We start from the raw sequence: 23069 nt of genomic DNA, 5'->3' as shown, positions 1-23069 counted from the left end.
ACACGAAGCGTAGTGCGGACATGTAAAACCGATTCAATTACAGCAGTGGCTGTACATCGAAGTAACTTAGGTAAACTTAATTTAGAAGTGTAGACTTCACCTAAGTTAAGTCATTTGATTAAAAGAACTGGCCCCAATTGAGAAGAGCGAGCAGGGCTAGTGAATAGGACATTGGACTGAGATTTAGGAGATCTGGGTTTTATTGACGCACTGCCTCTGACCTGTGCAATAACAAGCAAGTTATTTCACTTCTATGTCCCGGGTTTCCCCACCTGTAAATAATAATGATACTGACCTTCTTTGTAAAGCATGTGGAGATCTACAAAAATATGTTATATGAGAGCACATTATTTTTATTATAGAGCTTTAAATAGAAAGGGGATCTTAACATTAACTATAGAGGAGCTGCCTCTTCACTATAATTATTCCCTGTGCTTAATCAAAGAGATTTTACTATTTTTTTAATATTAACTGTCTATTGTTTGCAAGTTCACTTAAAATTTGCTGGCACCTCATTAACAAACTAATCCTCCAAATGTCTTGAGTCCCCCATTCACTCTTTTCCCCACTCGCAACCAGCCAGCTCTCCTCCAACTTCCCCAAGTCTTTGGGACAATTGAATTCTATGTACAAAAGAGGAGATCCTGGATTCCACAAATCCAATGTTCCATCTCTGGCTATGGCCCATGCTGGTTGCTTCTGGGGTCCCCCTTGCTCCTGTCTTTCTCTTCCAGTGGTATGCAAGAGAGGACTAAATGGACAAATGCAGACTGGAAGCAGGGTTACAAACGGGGCTTTTATTTCAGAGTGTTTAGTGTATTTACAAGAGTTTAAAAAAATTCTCCTGATCCTCTGCAAGAGACAGAGGATGCACGCTCAAAAGGTGTGAGGATAATTTGAGCCCTTAGCTACTCCATACCTAACAAGGGCTAACACTTGGAAGAATGTAACAGTGAGCGCTCATGGGATGGAGACTGGGAAGTAGTGTGAAATTATTCAGAAGTCCCTAACAAAATATATGCCATCATATTTGCAGTTAAATCAGATTAAGCAAATCATCCAAAGGCAGATACACATATGAGGCCACAGTCACGCATGCCTGCCTTGTCTGAGTGTAAGCAGAGATATGCAAATGCACTCATGCCACCATATGTGCATGCACTTTTCCATTCTCAACCAGTCATTCAGGTATGCACACAGGCAAACACATTCAAAGCCACACTCACTCCCATCCATGCTCACTTGCTCTTGTCCATGCACACACACACACAGTGACACACATACATGTACTTTGTTAATGCTCTTTTACATGCGTTTTAGGTACAGAAAAGAGCTATAGAAATAGCACCAATCTCACCTGACTTATCAGCACCTGAGAAACCCCATTACTCCCCTCGAGCAATAGAGGAACAGGAAGCTAACTTCTCCCTCTTTCTTGTGGTGGCACCATCCAACCCCTGAACACCCATGACTGGGCCCCAATCAGTGTTCCCTTTCCAGGGCTGGGAGTTTGGGTTCTGTGTTATAGGTTGGCCTCCACGTTTTGGTCACAGAATCAATCTGTTTTGTCCTTTTGGAGGTGCTCCCCTGTGACAGTTGCTGTAGGACTTTCTCTTGGTTTGAAGGCATAAGTGACTTTGTGGTTCACTGAAAAGTGATCATTAACCTTCCACCAGCATCACCTGCTGCCAACCCCAACAAACATACCAGAGGGGGTGGGGAAAAGAGGTGGAGACGCACAAGAAAGAAAGAGTGGATTAGAATCCTCTCTGAAGAGGAGGGACAGAGCTAGAGAAGGGAGCACTAAAGCAGAAGAGGTTAGAGTTGCCTGTGCAGGAGATATGAATGGGGGTTAGGGCTGCCCGGCCAGCGCCTCCTGGATAGCCTCGCTGCAACCACTCAGCTCCATCTGGTTGAGGACGTAGCTGATGCGCTCTACTGTGGCACCCTGGCCCATCTGCAGCCTCCATTGTCTCAGCATCTCGTATTGGGCATCCCGCACGCGCCGCTGCTCCAGCTCGATTCGCTCAATCTCATAGTCACTCAGCCCCAAGCGTCGCACAAACTCCTTCCACCGAGACAGCAGCACATGGTCTGCCACAGTATAGAGAACAACAGGGTCTGGTGAAACAAGCAAGGGGACATCAGCAGCAGGGTCTGGGGAAGTGGAGGGGGGATGCAAATTGCACCGGTGTAGTCTGGGGTGAGAAACATGATGGTGCCATGTAGGGAAGCACCTCCCCCAGATCACGTCTTCCACCCCTCTGAGCGATCACACAGATATGTCACATCTGGGTCTGAGCCTATCTACAAATGAATATGGGGGACCCCACAAGCTTGTTCACAGGAATGGTCTTGCGTACACATGCACACACATGCCAGGCCATTCTTGTAAAGATACTTGCACTGTGTCACTGCCATACATTCACACAGTAAAGTACAGCAAGCCATAAACTCACCAAAACAAGACTGTCCAGGACTGGACACATGCAACAGGCCACTCTTGGCTGGCCTCAGGCAAACACCAACACATGTGAACTCATATGTACTAGAGCTGTTTTGGGCACAGGGCTGCAACTGATGCACAGAGTTGTCATGCACATATGCACACAGGTGCACATGCTGCACAGGCACATGCACATCCCACCCCCCCGTGCGCACAGAAATCCTGTTTCTCAGGGGAAGCTGCACTCACTGTCTGGGAGTTGAGTCTTTCCAGCAGGTCTGACACAATCTGGTAACTCCTGTTCAACCATTGACCTTGGCACAGCATTGGCTGTCCACATATTTTCGATCTGAGGTGGTACCGGAGCAAAGGTGGCAGCTTTCCTCTCATTTATCACAACCTGTGAGAGACAAGTATTTACTCCGGAATCACTGCTGGGGCAGCCCAACACCACTATATCTGAGGGGAACAGCTGCCACTGCACACTTAACAGGGTAAAGAGAGATGTGGATCAGGGACCCAGAAGTTAAAACTTCCCCATGAGGGAGGGGAACTCCCCACAGACACCTTATTTGTAAGGATGGAGTCAAACATTTCTTACTCGCACAGCAAGAGGGTTAAACTTTCTCTTGGCATCAGAAAATGGGGGTCTAAGAGGAAACATCTACAGAACTGAGTCATGCCGGGAGCCCAGCTCAGGGCCCCATGCTCTCAGAGACCTCAAACGAGTTCCAGAGGAGGGAGGGGACAATCCCTCTTTATACAGTCTTGAGGAGACCCCAATACTGCGCTCAGCTCTGAGCTCCTTAATCCCAGAGAGGTAGCGACAAATTGAAGGAGCTCAGAGAAGAGCCACAGAAATGCTCAGGGAGCTGGAGGGATCAAGTTCTGAGGAGAAATTCAATGAGCTAAATCTGCCAGGCTTGGCCAAGCCAGGCATAAAGGATGGATGTGTATGTAGGGGGACAGGGTGGGACATGAGAGTCATCTGCAAGTGTCTGAGAAGCATGAATCCTGAGAGAGAGAATGGGGCAAGATGAAGCCTGGGGATAGGAACTCAGGAACTAGTCCTCACTAGTCGGTGGGGGTCTGTGAAACTGAGAAGTTGTCTCTTTGTATATACAGCCCAGAGCCCTAATGCTCGGGACGTTCAGAAGTACGAACCCTGAGAACAGGCTGAGGGGAAGAATATTGCCCTGGGCCCCAGGCAGGTGGAATGGGACTGAGGGGAATGATAATCTGAAGGTAGGTTTCTGCACTGACTACCTTGCTTACTTCAGATACCGGCTCCTTCTTTGGCTGCTGCATAGAAACTGAAAAAAAAGGAGAAATTGTTTTCACTTCCTTCCCTCCAAGATATACAGAAAAAGTAGCTCAACCTCCACAGCTCTGACTTCACTCGAGGGATTGTGGTGAAATGCACAAATCCCAGCAACGAGTTCATGGGAGGGATTCTCGTCACAGGCGTGAGAATAGATGCAAGACTGTAAGAACTGCCAAAATCAGGACAATGAGCGCATCTACTCTGGCCGACCCCCATATCTCCCTCCCCCTACGCCCCCAAAATCCGCCCAGCTGGTATCACCACAGAGACTGTTGTACTCACCACATGAGTAAAAAATAGCGGTTGACACTCTTTGACGGTATTGCTTGATCAATTTAACTGCAAAGAGCAGCCCAAGGCTAGCTGCAAGCACGACGACGAGGCCAATGAGTAAGATGGTATGACCTAGATGAAGGAGAGAGATCGAGTGAGTAACAGAAGGAAGGGGAGAGGGTGGGAGTAAGGATAGGAGCAAGATTGGAAAGGGAACATGTGAAGATAGGGACGGGAGTGAAAGCAGAGGAAAAGTGGGGAGAGAGGAGGATGGATAGGGCTGTCTTAGGGCAGGGGTGATGGGGTTGGTAGTGAAAGCAGAAGCAAATGTTGGAGAAATGCCAATACCCTGCGTGCCCCAGTAGTCATTCTTCACTGAGGGGAACGTTGATGGACTCGGCATTGCGGGACAGTCCTTCTTACATTCTTCTTCATTACAGCTGAAAGAGGAAGCAGAAATCTGAGTGATGTGGGGAATGAGGGCACCATGTTTCAAGTATTCCCAGGGACTGCCCCATTTCACAGCTCCTTGCAAATCTGCCTGGTGACAGCACTGGGGGGCAGCCTGAGCCTGGAAGATAAGGTTATTCAATCTGCCTGCAGAAGGTCAGTGTCTAATGGAGTCCACTCACTGTTGCACAAATAGGTGGAGCATAGGAACAGGACACCAACCTGCTGCAAGGGTTGCAGTTATTTTTGTGCAGGAAGTATCCATGGTGACATACACAGATCGTGTCACTGTCCTTTGCACCTGTAGAGAAAAGAGGGAAATGTCAGCCCCAGGGGAGATGACGGAGAAGGAAAATCTCTCTAGGGTGGGGAGAGGATGATCTCTCTTTGGGGGTAGGGAAATTGTTGTCAGGAAGGTGAATCACTCGATGGCACGAGTGTTTGAGAGGAGATGGGGGCAGGTGTGACACTCCCTGGTAGCTGGTGGTTGGGGAAAACTGTTCCAGAGCAGGGGGATCACTCTCGGGCACAGGACAGAGGGAAACTGCTCCAGTGTAGCAGAAACTGGGTTGAAGGATGGAAACAGAGAAGTACACAAGGGAAAATATTCACTACAGAGCAAGCAGGAGGGGAAGGAGAGGGAGAAGTGGCTCCAGAGCAGCAGGCATGGGTGAGGAAGCCAATCAGGACAGGGCGGAGGGGGAAATAACTCTGAGGTGTGGGATGTCATGTGTGGGCAATATCTATAAGGAAAAATGCTCTAGTGTAGTTGTCAGGAAAACTGCTCAAGGGGAAGTCATACCATTTTAGATGTGGGAGGGAGGGAACCAGCTAAAGGCCGGGCAGGGCGGAGAGAGGCAAAACTCACTTGAGGAAAGGAGGGAAAATGGCTCCAGAACTCATAGGGGGGATGGGGAGAGCACTAGGGGGAGGAGGGAGGGAAATAGCTCTAAGTCAGAGGAGAGGAAAGGAAATTGCTCAAGGGCGGGGGAGGAGGGAAGTCACTCTAGGGCAAGTGTGAGTGTGTGCAAGTGTGAGAGAGAGACAAGCCGGAATGGGAAGGGACAGGGCAGAGGAGGGGACTCGCCTAAGGGGCAGGGAAATTCATACCAGGGAAGGTGTGAGATGTGGAAGGAGAAAATTGCCAAGGAGAGGGAGACTAGCTTCAGAACAATTGGGGAGGGAACTGTACTATGGGAAAAGAAGGAAAACAGACTACAGGAGAAAGGGAATGGAGGAGGAACTGAGTCTAGGTCAGGAGGGAGGTGGTGCAGAACTAAGGCCTGGTCTACACCAGAAAATTAGATCGGTTTAACTATGTTGGTCAGGGATGTAAAAAATCCACACCCCTGGCCTGAGTGGCATAGTTAAGCTGACTTAAGTCTCTGTGTAGACAGTGCTAGGTCGATGGAAAAATTCTTCAATCAATCTAGCTACCATCTCTCAGGGAGGTGGATTATCTATGACAATGGAAGGCATTCTCCCATCAACATAGGTAGTGTCTACACTGAATCGCTACAGTGGTGCAACTGTAGCATTTCAAGTGTAGACAGACCCTCAGTCTCTCCATAAGGAGAGGGGTATGGAAAAATCACTCCCAAGTCAGGGAGAGGCTGGACGAGAGAACTGCCCCATGCAAGGGAGAGGGAAATCAATCAAGGACAGGGGGAGCAGAGGAGAAAGTGATTCTATGGCAGTGTGGGAGTGCATCACTCCAGGACATAGGAGGTGTAAAACTGCTCCAGAGTGTGTGTGAGAGTAGGATCCTTCCAGGGCTTGTTGAGGGGAGTGGGAAGACATTGCTCCAGAGCAGCAGGGGAGAAGTATCCACACCAGAGCAGAAGGAAAAATTTACTCAGGACAGAGAGGACTGGCTCCAGCATAGGCAGGGTGGGAGGAATTAATATGAAGCAGGAAATTTCTTCTGGGTATATGGAGGGGGGGAAAAGTTCACTTTGTGGTACAGGAGAGAGATATAATCTGTGATGGGGGAGCAAAGATTGCATAGGGGCAAGGAGGAGTAGCGAAGACTGTAGAAGGTGAAATCATTCCTGGACTCAGGGAAATACAGTAGGAGGGAAGGAACAAGAAATTGCTCCAGGAGAGAAATCACACCAAGGCAGGGGATATGGCTCCCCCAAGGCGAGTGGGTGGGAGGAAGGGGTGCTATGTCCTGCCCTGGCAGCAGTAGCAGCTGTCTGTGTTACACTCACAGTTTTTCCGGATGGTCCCGTTGTGGCATGGGTTGCAGTTCTTACATTTGAATAAAGTATTGGGTTCGCTCTGAAATTGGTTGGGCAGACAGCCACAGACTGTATCCTTCTTTTCAGTGCACTCAGACAGTGTTATCTGCTGTAATTCTGAGAGGCGACAGAGAGGGAGAGAGATGATTCCACCCTCTTTCCACCACTGGGTCCTCTTCATGGTGACAGCACAGGCCGGAAACAGACATCATCATCCTCTGTTTCCCCAACTAAGAGTTGGTACCAAAGAGCCTGACGATCACTCCCTACAAGCTCATGTCCTCATCAAAACACCACCACTCCATTGCAATTACCAACACTGTCCCTATCCTTTTCCTCCACTGTTCTTGTCCCCATCCACCCACCTCCACTCTATCCTCATTCCTCACTGCCGTATCTCCTGCAGTCCCTGTCCCGCCACCACCACCCGCTTCCCCCATCCCCATCATCCCACGGGTGAGACTCACCTGAACGGCACCGTTGGCAACTAATGCATTTCCTCAAAGTGTTATCCGTAGCCGTGAACGTGCCCTTAGGACAGCGGTTGCAGGTGGTCACATGTTTGTCTGACTGACAGTCTTCTGCCAAGTAAGTCCCTGAAACAGAATCACCAAACAGGGATCTGACAGGCATAAAGAGACATTCCCCTAGGGCAAATGAGAGCCAGGGACACTGTAGGGGACAGGGGAACCCAGAGCTGAGAGGCTGCTCTAGCTATAGGCAAACTAGACAGTTGCCTAGGATGGCAGCTTTCTGGGGGGTGGCCTCCCATAGCATTGCCACCTGGCATGCTAAAGGATGGGGTGATTTTGTAGTGGGAGGGGGCAGGGGTGAGGGGTGCACACTGAAGTTTTGCCTAGGCAGCAGATTGTCTTGAGCAGCATCTGGCTGAGAGTGCAGGTAAATGGTATGTTTCCTTAGCCCCAGCAGGGGATGCACTCACCAGGGTGAGGGGACAAGGAGAGAGGAGATCCCATGACTAAAAGTACATGTCTCCTTTACTCCAGGATGTGGCATTCTCACCAGGGATAGCTGGGGAACAAGAGATATTTGGACTGAGAGTTCAGGAAACAGGAATGCCTCTCTGGCCTTAGCAGTAAAGACTCAGTGTTACACTCTACTGTACCTGCATGGCATCTCATGCAGCAGTGGGTCCTGTTGGAGTGTAGGTACTCTCCCATCTGACACTTTGGCTCCCTCTTCTTTCTCCCCAGGGCTGTCCCATGGATTTGTTGGGTATCTGGGTTTGGGGCTACTCCCAAGCATTCTTCAGCCCACACCCAGGCCAGAGTTAGAATGAGCTGGAAAGGGAAAAGACCACTGTGAGAAAACATTTCCTTGGGTAGAATTCACAGCTGAGCCTAGCACCAGCCTGTCATGCCAATGAGACCAACTGAACTGACCTACTGTTTGAAGAGAGACTGTAATGGATATAAGGTCTATGGACTAATATGACTCACGTGGAATTTTAAGGAAGGACTGAAATCCCTTCACTTGAGTCATGCAAAAGGCAACCTGATTCCTGATTAAATCTTTTTTTGTAACACATTTCACTGTTTAAAAACTAATATGCTCCAGGACTACAAAGACAGACATCCTGAGATTTTCAAAACTGTCTAGAAAGCTTCAGAGCAATGTAACATCATTACAGCAACTCACTCATCTATAATTATAAGAGTATTCCCCCACCTCTTTATTTTAATGTTTTTGTTTTGTCGGTGTTTGGTTGTGGGAAATTGCTTTAACAAAATAATTTATAAAGCTGTGAGCTGAGAATGTTTTTGACTACAGTCTTATTACTATTTCCATCTGTAAAGAAAAATTATATTTTCCTTCTTCATTTAAAAACTTTTTTACTTTGTATGTTATCTCACACAGATTATTGAGAAGTTAAGCACTGGGCTGTGAGAAAAGAAAGAATACCCTATGTGCAAAGTTTTTAATGCACTACACATCTAAAAGCTAACACTTAATATTTCGGTGGCTTATATAGGCATAATGAGTTAAATAACATTTTTCCCTTGTACCTGGGGTGGGCTGACTTCTCAATGAGAAGTGTGCTGTGAAAATGTACTTGTTTTGCTTTGCTTCTGTGAAATTGTTTTGATCTTTGTTTTTATAAGTTCTTTGTAATTTTATTTGAGTGCAATGTTTTCCTAACTTGCTCTTGTGAAAGGGATTAGTACCAGCTGCAAAGAAACAGATTTTTTTCTGCTGTGAGAACTCTAGCAAAGTGAAAGCTAAACCAATAAAGATAATAAAGTGTCGTGGTTGTGGGTTTAGGAAACGATAAGCATACAAAGATGCCTATTACAGCTGTATGCCATCCTATTCCCCTCTCAAAAGTTAGAAGTTTTTAAGAGAAAGTTACACATGTGAAAGCCATTCAAAACTACAGAAATGGTAGGAAAATGAAATTCTGGCAAACGGGGACCTCCTCTCTCCAAAAATGTCAGAGAGCTATGAATTATAAATAACAGATAAGAGACTGTCAGCTCTTTCAGTTGCCACAAAACAGTCAAAGAGAGATAAAGAATGTATTTAAATGCACATTTATGTGATATATTGAACCAGCTTGTGGGTGCTCCAAGGCTCAAGTCCAAAGATGTTTGCAAGAGGGACTTGAAAACTGTCAACATCAACACTGCAAGCTGGGAAGATGCAACTAGCAACAGGCCATACTGGAGTGCTACAGTGCACCAGGGACTCAAAGAGGCTGAAGAGAGGTGGTTGACAGAGGAAAGTACAGCAGGCTTCAAGAGCTAGTAGTGCGCCAACTTTATCTTCTTGCCCTGTGCCTTATACCCACATTATCTGTGGCACGAATAGTCACTCAAGAATTGGTCTTTTTAGCCACCCACAATGCTGTAGCACGACACATAGTAACTGAACTGCTTTGGCACTCATATCATCAACTTTCAAGATGGACAGTTGCCATTAACCAACTCACATGGAAGCAAGATGGATTCCACAGTTCCAAGGGTAAGCCAATTAGACAAAAAGAACTGATTGCAGCAATTGATTATTTGCTGGAAAGAAAGTGGAAGAGCATTTATGCAGATGGTCTGATAATTATGAAGCTGATGTTCTAGCCAAAGAAGCAGCTTTCAACAAGATACCATGGGAATTTATAAACATGAACCAAGGTGTAAATAAAATACATAGTATAAATATAGGAAATACTAGAAAAGCCCAGGCCAAGCATACAGAACACAAGGTCATGTAAGTTGATTACTCTGATACCACATCTTCAGGCATAACAGACAAAGGGACAGGGATGAATCAGATTTTGTGAAAGCAGTTACAAGACAGTCATTTCTAGGTTTTACAAATACATAAAAGGCTAATAAGTTTTATTACTGATCAAGATCTGAGGAATAATAAAGAACTATAAACCAAAGATGAACCAAAACGAATGACTCAGCCTTTTAAAAAGACTTTTACACACACAAAATGCCATGATAACTAGTTCCCAAGAACTATTAAGGACTTTTGTTAATGATTTCTATAGAAGTAGTCATTTAGGTATCCATGACAGCTACCAAGCCCTGAAGTAAGCAGCATACTGGCAAGACATGCATGAGCTATTTTGAAAGAGGTTGTTACACTCCATAAATAGCAACTCACCAAGACAACTCATCCTTTGCAATCCAGAGAAATTGCTTTCTCATGGTCAGATTTACAACTTGACTTTAGTGAACCCATTCCACAGATCAAGATGGGATAAGTATATGCTAACTAACACCTGTTTGTTTACAAAATGGATAGAATTTATTCCCCACATTAAACAATAGTTCAAACCACCAAACCACAGCATGTGTGCTGGTGAATCATGTTTTTAGTCACTGAGGCATACCTTGGGGAACAAGAATCAGAAAGCAGTTCAAGCTACAAGTCTGTCTTATCTTACGCTGGGGTTATGTTCCGCGGTCAGCACGTAAAGCGAAAACCGCGTATAGTCAAAATTACATTGAGTTGAATGGCGGGTGGAATCGCCCGCACTACAGGTACAGTATTACAATTGGTATTTTTCTCTTTTTTATTTATTTTTTTTTTATTTTATTTTTTTTGGTTTTTGCCAACCACGTAAAGCTGAAATTGCACATGTTAAATGCGTGTAAGATGCAACAGACCTGTATGTTTCTGAGACCATAGCAGCTATATGTAAAATACTGGGGATTAAACCCAAAGTTACACATTGCATATCATTTTAGTTATCTAGGCCAGACCCCCTCTACTGTACTGCATTTTGCTGTTTCATCAAGGAGCCAGTTCTAGCTCTCTGTTCCACATCTCTGCCTCCTCAGGTAGCTGTCTGCACCTGTTGCAGTGCCTGTCAGTTGGGATGGAGAGGGAGAGCACATATATATGCCCATCCTCTGCATGTGCTGGTGGTGATACAATGCACAAGCCTCACCCACCACAGCTATAGGCTGGTGCAGGGAGGCGTTGAGAGTCCCCCTCCCTGGCCATCTTCAGCCTGGCAAAACCCAAAGCCACCACCTCTGCAATTCACACCCTCACAGGCACTCCTGCCTAGCCTGAAAGTACTGTAGATGTCTGCAAGTGAGGGGGATGTGAGCAAGGAAGAGGAACAAGATGAGGAAGAAAACAAGAGAGAAGAAAAAGAGGGAGCAAATTGGGGAAGAAAATAAATAGTTGCAGAGAGGAATAGAGGGGCTGTTGGTGAGGACAAGTTGGCTACAGTATTGGAATTAGAAGACAGTGGCTAAAGTACTGAAATAATCATAGGCTAATCATTCTCAGTTTGCTGAGTTTTTATCTCCTTCAGGAAGAAACATTTGAGTGAATATTTCAGGGGAAAACAAAATTTTACAACATAGATGAAAATGTAAAGAATAGGTAAGCTCACTTCCTCTATTCTGTGTATTTTAATGTGTCATTCATCTGTGTTATACAATAGTTTTCCCCCAGACATATTAATTCCAGTGTTTTAATGTGTTTGTGTTCTAGAACAAACATTTGTGTAGCATCTACACTAGAATTTACGGTCACATTACAGTGTTAAATAACATGTTAAAACAACTAAAAATTCAAGTGTAAACAAGCCCTTATGTGTACAAGTACACCGGCTTTTATGGTATAAATATAGCACATGATGCTACTGGGGACTTTTGGGAGGAGGGGAAATTCAAGCTCATCTGTGGACCCAGCTGCTTGTGCCCCTACACTTTTAGATTAAATTTATTCCACTGGCTGCAGGCTAGATTATCTGTGCTAAATGTTTGTAAAGCAAGAATACAAATATTTAATTGGTGAACGCAAGCTTCAGTGTCGCAAACTCTCATGACTATTTCACAAATCTCTTGACGTTTGGTGTTTTTCCACCTCCACGAGTCACGCAATTACATGAGAATCTCAACTTTCTTTTTTAAAAGAGGGAAGTTACTGGCCTTCAGAATTGCAGAGAAAAAAGCTTGAAAACGTGACTCAAGTGCTCCCTAAAGACTCAAAACCCAAAAATCAAATAAAGAAACCCAACTTGTATTTTTTTTTTAAATATTATGATTTTGTGGGGCAGGAGTTATGATGCTTTAATAAGAACATATCCCTGAATACTTACCCCACTGCCCAAACATGGTGTTAGTGGGTGCTATACTGCACAGAAAACCATGGGTGAGTCAGAAGGGAGCACTCTCTCCTTTGAGTCAGTACTAACTCTCATATATAGGTTTTAGGGGGTAAATGCCACTTAATCCTTCCCTCAGTAAGGCAGTGGTTCTCCAGTGCTGCTTAGGAGAGGAGAGATTCCTTTCTTTCTGACTAATCCCAGCAACTGAGGAGTTAAAGTCTCCAGGCTGGCTGGCAAGTCTGGAAAGCAACTGCAATTCCTGTAAATCCAACCTCTTGCTGAGCCAGGGACCGATTAGGGAGGCAGCTCATTAAAAATGAATTGTTTCTGCTATACCAGGAAGTCAGGAACAGGGAAGAGAGGCAGCTGCCTGGGGCCCTGGGGAGAGAACACCAGAATGACACAGTAACCCCTAGAGCCACTGAATACTAAAGAGTCCTTCTCCAGGAATACTCCCCTGGAATATAAAGCCCTGTGAAAACCACAAAACACAGCTTCACAGGCCCCCATGGAGAGCCCAATTCAGGTTCCCTGGAGATTTCTCAAATTGAACTATCCCTCCAAGAGTCAGGGTGAATAAAGCCAGACAGGGAGCACTGGAGAGGCAGGGGAAACTGGAGTTGCTGAAGGGCATTGACTACACAAGGTGGAAGATCAGAGGGCGCCATTTCAGGTTGCGGGGGGGAGGGGCAACTTTACGTTGTTTTTTGTAGATAACCTAGAAATTAGCTGATAGGACCACTGTATCTAATTTCTTTATAAAGAAAGAAAAATATATACAAACACCAATTAAAGACATATATTAAGTTTATATGTAAATTTAGAACAATCAGAGGATAGTACAGATAGATATTCCCAATCCCAAGCGTTGAGGTATCAGTTTTGGAACCTTAACACAGATATCAGAAACACAAGTTTGATACTTTGTACACTATCTTTAGTAGAGATAAATAAAAATAAATAAAATCTGCTTACTTTCTCTAACAGACACACTCTGTGTTACTGCTATTATCTACTCTATTTTAGTCAATTGTTTTTCATTCCACTAAAAAGGTATTTACTTAATTAGTAACATATATGATTAAGTTTTTTTCCCCTCTTTTATTAAGAATGCAAATTTATTTTTCTAATTATTTTGGCATTTATTTTTACCAATCACAATCATGTACGTGACTTACTAACATTTGACTCCATCATTACCATCAGACTTGGAACCACATTTATTCTCATATAAATTTTAAGTTATTTTACAAATATAATTAAAAATACAATTTGCAAATAAGTGACCTTCATCTGCACAGTGTCTAAAGTTATGTGTTTAGCTTATTTTAAAAACAACTGGCACAGCTAATGTGAGTACAAGCTAAATTTACATTCTAGAAGGATATTATTTGATGGTACCACTTTAAATAATGAATGACAAAGCACAATATGGTAATAAAAGTAATAATTATAATTACTCCGCCCAGGACAGGTTAGGCATTTTAGAACTCACTACTCAAAAAATTAAATTTAAGCATAAGAGAGAAATAAAGTTATGAAATGCACAGACCAGTCAAAAAAACTAAAATAACAGAGAATAAAATTACAGAGAATATATGGGTATTGTGCATTTCAACAGGAAGTACCAAGTAATAACAACAACAATGATAATAATAATACAAGTGTGTGAGAGAGTGTGCACGCGCATTGGGGGAGACTGTGTGTTAGTGTCTCTGGGGGTAGACTGTGTGAAAGAGTGGGAGTAAGAGACTGCATGTGTGTGTTGGGGAGAATTGTAGGGGGGCGACTGTGTGCATGTACCTGAGCTGTCTCTAAGCCATGCACTCAGGAGACTGAACGCTCCCACTCCTGAGCCAGAGGCACCAGCACAGACAGGTTTCCTTTCCCCCCATACCAGCTCAGCAGAGACCCACTCAAGCATGGCCACCTCTAGCATTGGTTGAGGTCCCCCAGCACCTTGCCAGCCATGGATCAGTTTCCCAAAGAAGGGGAGACTGCCAGGGCCATGGTGGCAGGAGCTGAGTGACTGAAGAGCAGCAGCTGCTGGCCAGGCACCTAGCTCTGGAAGCGGTGGTTACAGAGGGCTAAGGAAAATAGCCACCCACAAGCCCCACCCCCCCAAAGCTCCACTCTTATTGGTAAAATTATAATGGGGTATGAAACTGGGGGGGCATGTGCCCCCCAAATGGCACCCCTGGGAATGGGAGTGCCTGGGGGAGAATTGGACACGGGAAATGGGGCAATAGGAATTACTGAAGATAATTAGATACATAGGAAACACAAGACAACATCCATTATCCAAATTTGTGGAACTGGGGGGTATTGGATATGTAGATGGTGGAAGGACTGGAGGGACTGTTAGAGCACTGCATTTGCAGGAGGAAGCAGAGATGTTGTAGGACTGTGGAAGTGACTGGGGAACCTCAGGAGAAGCATCTCCTTGATAATTGGGTTAAGTGTTATTTCCTGTGGTGCGACAGTGGGAGAAAGCAGCCTCAGGTCACTCACCAATCCAAGTGCGATATGGCTAACCTTCAGCCTAGCTTATGTAAGGGAACCCCACCAGAGGAGTGCAAGCTCACGGACTCCCATCAGGTGTATGCAGTGTTGGTCCCAGGATATTAGAGATAAGATGGGTGAGGTAATAGCTTTTAAAGGACCAACTTCTGTTAGTGAAAGAGACAAGCTTTCAAGACAAAGCTCTTCTTCGGGTCTGGGAAAGGTAGAAGAGCTCCGTGTGGCTGGAAAGTTTCTCTCTCTCACCCACAGAGAAAAATATATTACCTCTACAACCTTCTCTCTCTAGAACTTATCAAAGACAGGAGCACAGTCTTCCTAGGGCAGAAGTTCCCAAACTGTGGAGTGCACCCCTAAGAGGCTGCCGAGGAACATGAGGGGGGGCGCAGCTGGAGCCCAGGCCAGCCCCTACGGGGGAGCGGCATCCAGCTCCACTCCTGGCCCGCCCCCAGCTGCCAGCCCGGTGCCCCGCTCACAGCCCTGCGCCCTGGATTCCAGCTGTGGGCCCGCGACAGGGGCCCTGGCTACCGACCTCGGCCCCCTCCCAAGGCAACGCTCCCCAGCTGTGGCCCCAGCCTTGTCCCCCTTACTCCTGTCCACGCCCCTCCCTCCAGGAGCCATGGCCCAGGCCCAGCCCCAGCGGGGGGGGGGGGGGTGCAAAGTAAAAAATGTGGGGACCACTGTTCTACGGGGTCACACCAGTGGAGGAGAGAGCAGCTCACGAGGGGAGGCAGGTTATCAGTACCAGCCTACTTCTACAGAGGGGAAAAGGAGACCGCAAAATGGAAGGGACTCACAAAAGGCACATCAGAAAATAAAACTCAGATTCCCTAACTCTCACTCTCCTCCCAATTTTAACCCACCAGACCCCACAGCCCTCCCAGACCTGGGGATACAACCCAGGATACTTGACTCCCAGTCTTCCTGCAGTCACCAACCAGACCCACACCACTCCCAGCTCTGTGCTCCCATTAACCCGACTCTCCAGCCTGGTGACTGACTGTTGGGAGTTAGGCACTCACCCCAAGTGTTACTCACCGTAGCCACCAAGGCAAGGGAAGGCTCCGGATGGGCCATAGTTCTGTCGTCTCCTACGTCCCCATGATAAGACCCCCGTCTACAGAGAAGCCCCCCAAGGCCAGCGCGAATCTAGCACGAAGAGACCGAACACAAACTGAAACTAGTAAAGTTCCGCAACTTCCTGCCAGCAAAGGGTGAGAAAGCAACAGGAAAGGGGGGGGGGGGGGGAGAGACGAGGGAGGCAACATGGAACTGTAAAGTTAACCCTCCCCTACCCACAGCACAGAGACCAAGAGATTCAGCCCTTACCCCATTCACTCTCCCCTCCCCATGGGACAAAAACTCAGTCGTTCTCATTAACGCCAACCCTTCCCTCAGGGTAGCAGACATCCATCTTCCCTACTAATCTTCCTCATTCTTGTGGGACAAGACAGACCCACCCCTTCCACCTCATGGGTCAGAGAGAAACCCAGAGATCAATCCCCAACCTCCTAGTAAACCCTCCACAAGACTGAGAGCTTGTCTCTCTCACCAGCAGAAGTTGGTCCAGTAAAAGCTATTACCTCTCCCACCTTGTCTCTCTAGACATGAGACTCAGCTAACCCGTTTGTTAAGAGCAGCATTCAAGAAGCCATTTGCAGTGTAAAACTCTTATTAAACCTACTATGAACAATGCTACATATATATATGCCAGTAATTGGTGCTCTTTATATTATCTACATATATATTTATATACAGGTGTTATTATAATGGAGAGGTTATTTAGGTTATTTTGCATTTTCCATAAAAGATTCTTGCAACTTTTTTCTAACAGCTCTAACACCTCCATTATTTGCAGCAGGACTTTGGAATCTGGCAAGGGGGCATGGGTTTAAATTGCACTAGTCATATCAGGGAGCCAGCACTTTGGTGGGGTTTTTTAGGGTACTATCTTGTTCTCCGTAATCCCAATTTAAAAAAACAAGAAGTCTTCTAGTTCTTATGGTTACAAAGAAGACCTTCAAAAATATAAAGCAAGTGTAATGCATCCTAATGCAAAATCCTTATGAGCAAACTCAACAACGGCAAAATATAACATTACCCATGTTTGGACTGTGTGATAGTAGGACTGTATTTTCTCAATGGACAACTAACCTAATTCTCAATTACTGAGGGACAATCTTCACTTATTGATATATTTTGCTTTCCACAACCAAATCTCTGTATAACTTTTCATGAGTGATGTACCAAGTATTCGGATTCTAATAACTAAACTGTATTGTTAAATCTATTCACCTAAATTTAGGTTATTGCTGATTATGTAATCTATGCCAGTGCATATGACTTTTAAAAACAAACTTTGTATTTATGGATAATCTAAGCACTATACCCAGATGTACAAAACATTCTTTCCCCAACCTATGTATTATATAATTTTTTTAACATTAGCTTTAATAAAATTTTTAAGGATGTGCCAGTTTCTTGAGACAATTAATTAGGAAGTCAGGGTTAAGATTTTGTGACAGGAAGCAAGTTTGATTAATTTGGGGTGCACACTGCTTTGATGTATGTTGGACATATATGGAGTATGTTGCCAATGGAAGTGAATGCCACATGCACTGTATTATCATCACTGAACATGGCAATAAATGCTGGCCTTTTACTTTTATTTCCACCCTTTTAAAATTTTGGGATAATCGTCATTAAACCACGGTTTGGTTGTATTAATAATCAAGAAACAAACCAAATAAGAAAACCTCCTCTGGTAGTGGAAAGGGGAGTGCACTAACGAGCCGGTCACAATTTTCCAGCTGTGATCACAGAACTCCAGAGTGTTCAGTTACTGGGCTATACTGAAGGTATGACTACACTACGGGATTATTACGATTTTACAGAAACCGGTTTTTGAAAACAGATTGTATAAAGTCAAATGTATGCGGCCACACTAAGCACATTAATTCGGTGGCTAGTGTCGATTTCTGGAGTGTTGCACTGTGGGTAGCTATCCCATAGCTATCCCATAGTTCCCGCAGTCTCTTCCGCCCATTGGAATTCTGGGTTGAGATCCCAATGCCTGATGGGGCAAAAATCATTGTCGCGGGTGGTTCTGGGTACATCCTCCCCTCCCTCCTGGAAAGCAACGGCAGATAACCATTTTGTGGCTTTTTCCTGGGTGAACAATGCAGATGCCATACTGTGGCAAGCCTGGAGTCCGCTCAGCTCAAGACAGCAGTCATGAACATTGTAAACACCTCACGCGTTATTGTGCAGTTTATGCTGAACCAGAACCTGCAAAACCAGGCAACGAGGAGTAGGCTACGGCAGCGCGGCGACGAGAGTGATGAGGACATGGACATGGAATTCTATCAAACCGCGGGCCCCGGCGCTTTGGAGATCATGCTGTTAATGGGGCAGGTTCATGCCATGGAACGCCGATTCTGGGCCTGGGAAACAAGCACAGACTGGTGGGATCGCATAGTGTTGCAGGTGTGGGACAATTCCCAGTGGCTGCGAAACTTTCGCATGCGTAAGGGCACTTTCATGGAACTTTGTGACTTGCTTTCCCCTGCCCTGAAGCGCCAGAATACCAAGATGAGAGCAGCCCTCACAGTTGAGACGCGAGTGGCGATAGCCCTGTGGAAGTTCGCAACGCCAGACAGATACCGATCAGTAGGGAATCAATCTGGAGTTGGCAAATCTACTGTGGGGGCTGCTGTGATGCAAGTAGCCAAAGCAATCACTGAGCAGCTGCTACCAAAGGTAGTGACTCTGGGAAATGTGCAGGTCATAGTGGATGGCTTTGCTGCAATGGGATTCCCTAACTGTGGTGGGGCGATAGATGGAACCCATATCCCTATCTTGGCACCGGAGCACCAGGGCAGTACGTAAACTGCAAGGGGTACTTTTCAATGGTGCTGCAAGCACTGGTGGATCACAAGGGATGTTTCACCAACATCAACGTGGAATGGCCGGGAAGGGTTCATGACGCTCGCGTCTTCAGGAACACTACTCTGTTTAAATGGCTGCAGCAACGGACTTACTTCCCAGACCAGAAAATAACAGTTGGGAATGTTGAAATGCCTATAGTTATCCTTGGAGACCTACCCCTTAATGCCATGGCTCATGAAGCCATACACAGGCAGCCTGGACAGTAGTCAGGAGCTGTTCAACTACAGGTTGAGCAAGTGCAGAATGGTGGTAGAATGTGCATTTGGACGTTTAAAAGGTCGCTGGCTATCTTTACTGACTCGCTCAGACCTCAGTCAAACCAATATCCCCATTGTTATTGCTGCTTGCTGTGTGCTCCACAATCTCTGTGAGAGTAAGGGGAAGACCTTTATGGTGGGGTGGGAGGCTGAGGCAAATCACCTGGCTGCTGATTACACGCAGCCAGACACCAGGGCGATTAGAAGAGCACACCAGGAAGCACTGCGCATCAGAGAAGCTTTGAAAACCAGTTTCATGACTGGCCAGGCTACCGTGTGAACGTTCTGTTTGTTTCTCCTTGAGGAAAACCGACCCCCTTGATTGACTCATTCTCTGTAAGCAACCCACCCTCCCCCTTCGATCCCAGCTTGCTTTCAAAGGAAATAAAGTCACTATCATTTAAAAATCATGCATTCTTTATTAATTGATTATAAAAAGAGGGAGAGAATTGAGAAGGTAGCCCGGGTGGGGTTTGGGAGGAGGATAGGAGGGAAGGAAAAGGCCACTAAAAATGTTCAAAGTAATGACAGCCTTTTGGTTGGGCTGTCCACTGGGGTGGATTGGGAGGGTGCATGGAGCCTCCCCCCCACGTTCTTACACGTCTGGGTGAGGAGGTAATGGAGCATGGTGAGGGGGGAGGGAGGTTATACAGCGGCTGCAGCAGCACTCTGTGCTCCTGCTGCCGTTCCTGAAGCTCCACCAGACGCCGGAGCATGTCCATTTGATCACACAGCAGCCCCAGCGTTGCAGCCTGCCACCTCTCATCTCAAGCATCCCTCCTGTCCTCACGTTCACTGGCATCTTTCCTGTACTTCGATACCGTGTCTTTCCACTCATTCAGATGAGCTCTTTCACTGCGGGTGGATTCCATGATTTCCGAGAACATTTCATCTCGCGTCCTCTTTTTTTTACGCCTTATCTGAGATAGCCTTCGGGAGCGAGGCTTGAAAAATTTGCAGCTGCGGGAGGGAGGGAAAAAAGGGAGAGAAGTATTTAAAAAGCTACATTTTACAGAACAATGCTTATACTCTTTCACGGTGAACAACACTATTCACATTACATAGCGCATGTGATTTCGGTACAAGGTCGCATTTTGCATCTTTTAATATTGAGTGCCTTCGGCTTTGGTATTAGAGAGCACAGACGCAGGTCCGGGCAACAGAATTCGGCTTGCATGCGGCCATGGTAAGCCATTGTCTTTCGGCTTCTGCAGCTTTTCTACAAGCAGCGCCCTTCTTTCCCACATACCAAGCAAAGCCCCTTAAGTGCTGCGGTTTTCCTGTTAACATGCAGCAGCAGAAACCAAACTAACTCCTCCCCATCCAATTCTCTGGGATGATCACTTTATCCCTCCTCCCACGGCATGGCTGGTATCAGGGAAGATTCCCCTCCCTCCCCCCCACCCCCCCAGCTTGGCTAACTGCAGGGAAGTATTTCTTTTCAGCCACAGGCAAACAGCCCAGTAGGAACGGCCACCTCTGTCCCATTAATTAAATTCCTGTATTTTAACTAGGTTACCATGAACGATATCACTCTCCTGAGGATAACATAGCGAGATAAAGAACGGATGTTGCTGGAATGCCAGCAAACACCGGGACCATACGCTGCCAGGCTTTGTCATGCAATACTAGATTACTTGCTACTAGCATGGCGTGGTCAAGTGTCCTACCACGGTGGACGGAATAAGGCTGCACTGCCCAGAAACCTCCTGCAAAGGCTTTTGGAGTACCTCCAGGAGATCTTCATGGAGATGTCCCTGGAGGATTTCCGCTCCATCCCTAGACACGTTAACAGACTTTTCCAGTAGCTGTACTGGCCACGAATGCCTCCCACGTCCTCAGGGCAAATTAATCATTAAAAAACGCTTGCTTTTAAACCATTTTTTATATTTACAAAGGTACACTCACCAGAGGTCTCTTCCATGGCTTCATGGTCTGGGATAATGCCTTGGGAGGGTACTTCAGTCAGGCTGAGAAAAAGATCCCGCCTGTTGGGGAGAACAGAGTGCTGTGTGCTCTCCGCAAGCTTGTCGTCATCCTCCTCCTCCTCATTTTCCCCGTCCGCAGAATCCTCAGGCATGGCTGAGATTACCCCCGCCTCGGAATCCACGGTCAGAGGTGGGGTAGTGGTGGCGGCCCCCCCTAGAATTGCATGCAGCTCGGCGTAGAAGCGGCATGTCTGCGGCTCTGACCCGGAGCGACCGTTTGCCTCCTTGTTTTTTTGATAGGCTTTTCTGAGCTCCTTAACTTTCACGCAGCACTGTAGTGATTCCCTATTGTTGCCTCTCTCCAGCATGCCCTTGGAGATTTTTTCAAATGTTTTGGCATTTCGTCTTTTGGAATGTAGTTCTGCTAGCACTGAATCCTCTCCCCATATAGCAATCAGATCCAGTACCTCCCATACGGTCCATGCTGGTGCTCTTTTCCGATTCTCGGACTGCATGGTTACCTGTGCTGATGAGCTCTGCATGGTCACCTGTGCTCTGCATACTGGGCAAACGGGAAATGTAATTCAAAAGTTTGCGGGGCTTTTCCTGTCTACCTGACCAGTGCATCCGAGTTCAGATTGCTGTCCAGAGAGGTCACAATGGTGCACTGTGGGATAGCTCCCGGAAGCCAATACCGTCGAATTGCGGCCACACTAACCCTAATCCAACACGGCAATACCAATTTCAGCGCTACTCCCCTCGTCAGGGAGGAGTACAGATATCGATATTAAGAGCCCTTTATATCGAAGTAAAGGGCTTCGTTGTGTGGACGGGTGCAGGGTTAATTCGGTTTAACGCTGCTAAATTCGAGATAAACTCCTAGTGTAGACTAGGCCTAAGATGTACACGAACCCTGGTTCACTTTGGTTGTTTTTATGCTGTTTATCCAAACAAGAGTTATTTTAATTTTTTTCCCATTAAGAAATGAGATAGGACCTGCAGAAAAAACTAGTATGAGATCCAGTAATCAAATACTATTGTAAAACAGAAACACCAGGAGGTAGACCTAAGGTTCCCATGAAATCTTAACTGGGACATATTTTGACTTCTGGGTGCTTCATTAGGCAATGTTATTTTAATATATTTTTGGTATGGAATTACATATGGCTATATTTAAAAATAGAAACTAGAGAAAATTGACAAGTCTCTTCACTATCTGCCTAAACGATTTGGCAAGGAAACGCAAAAATGGCTAAACGTGAAACAAGGTTTCTGTGCTTACTGTACTTACAGTATCTCCTGCTTTATTTAATGTGCCTTAAGAGAATGAACTAAATGACCTGAAGAAGAGCTCTGTGTAATGTTGAAAGTTTGTCTCGCTCACCAACAGAAGTTGGTCTGATAAAAGATATTACCTCAACCACCTTGTCTCTCTAAACTAAAAGAGAGTAATAAAAAAACGTGGTAAAAAAAGAATATGAAAACAGCATGGTTTAAGTGGCTAAATGATAAAGAACTCCCTCATTTAGATGTTGTCCCTTCAGTTTGTAAGTTCTTTGAGACAAGGCCCTTGTATAAAAGTTCCTTTCTTTACTCCAAACTGGGATCATGCTTTCTTTGGCCCAAGGTTTATCACAGAATATCAGAATGGAAGGGACCTCAGGAAGTCATCTAGTCCAACCCTCTGCTCAAAGTGGGACCAATCCCCAACTAAATCATCCCAGCCAGGGCTTTGTCAAGCCTGACCTTAAAAACCTCTAAGGAAGGAGATTCCACCACTTCCCTAGGTAACCCATTCCAGTGCTTCACCACCCTCCTAGTGAAAAAGTTTTTCCTAATAGCCAACCTAAACCTCCCTCACTGCAACTTGAGACCATTACTCCTTGTTCTGTCATTTGCCACCACTGAGAACAGTCTAGATCCATCCTCTTTGGAACCCCCTTTCAGGTAGCTGAAAGCAGCTATCAAATCCCCCCTCATTCTTCTCTTCTGCAGACTAAACAATCCCAGTTCCCTCAGCCTCTCCTCATAAGTCATGTGCTCCAGTCCCCTAATCATTTTTGTTGCCCTCCGCTGGACTCTTTCTA

At 45.9% G+C, this 23069-nt stretch overlaps 2 protein-coding genes across 6 annotated transcripts in view; one reads left to right on the top strand and one right to left on the bottom strand.

Moving 5' to 3' along the window:
- CTC1 (CST telomere replication complex component 1) overlaps positions 1-23069 on the top strand; it is a 63576-nt gene that overhangs the window by 9107 nt on the left and 31400 nt on the right. The window lies entirely within an intron of this gene.
- Positions 778-16077, bottom strand: TNFRSF1A (TNF receptor superfamily member 1A). Of its 3 annotated transcripts, none has more exons than XM_034788325.1 (10): positions 15888-16077; positions 7863-8037; positions 7204-7332; positions 6707-6853; positions 4716-4794; positions 4392-4483; positions 4053-4175; positions 3722-3759; positions 2696-2846; positions 778-2121 (listed from the first exon to the last, which is right to left on the bottom strand). In XM_034788325.1, exons 1-10 carry the CDS (start codon positions 15924-15926, stop codon positions 1853-1855), a joined length of 1242 nt encoding a protein of 413 aa, XP_034644216.1. In that variant the 5' UTR covers positions 15927-16077; the 3' UTR covers positions 778-1852. The 3 variants fall into 3 exon arrangements, with proteins under 3 accessions (XP_034644216.1, XP_034644208.1, XP_034644227.1); XM_034788317.1 differs by having other exon boundaries at positions 3713-3759; positions 15888-16076; XM_034788336.1 differs by lacking the exon at positions 15888-16077 and adding an exon at positions 7680-7768 and having other exon boundaries at positions 3713-3759; positions 7863-8005.

Source organism: Trachemys scripta, chromosome 1 (genome assembly GCF_013100865.1).
Source record: "Trachemys scripta elegans isolate TJP31775 chromosome 1, CAS_Tse_1.0, whole genome shotgun sequence".
NCBI lineage: Eukaryota > Metazoa > Chordata > Testudines > Emydidae > Trachemys > Trachemys scripta.
Note: the sequence above shows the minus strand (reverse complement) of the source record. Positions and strands in the feature narration are given on the sequence as shown.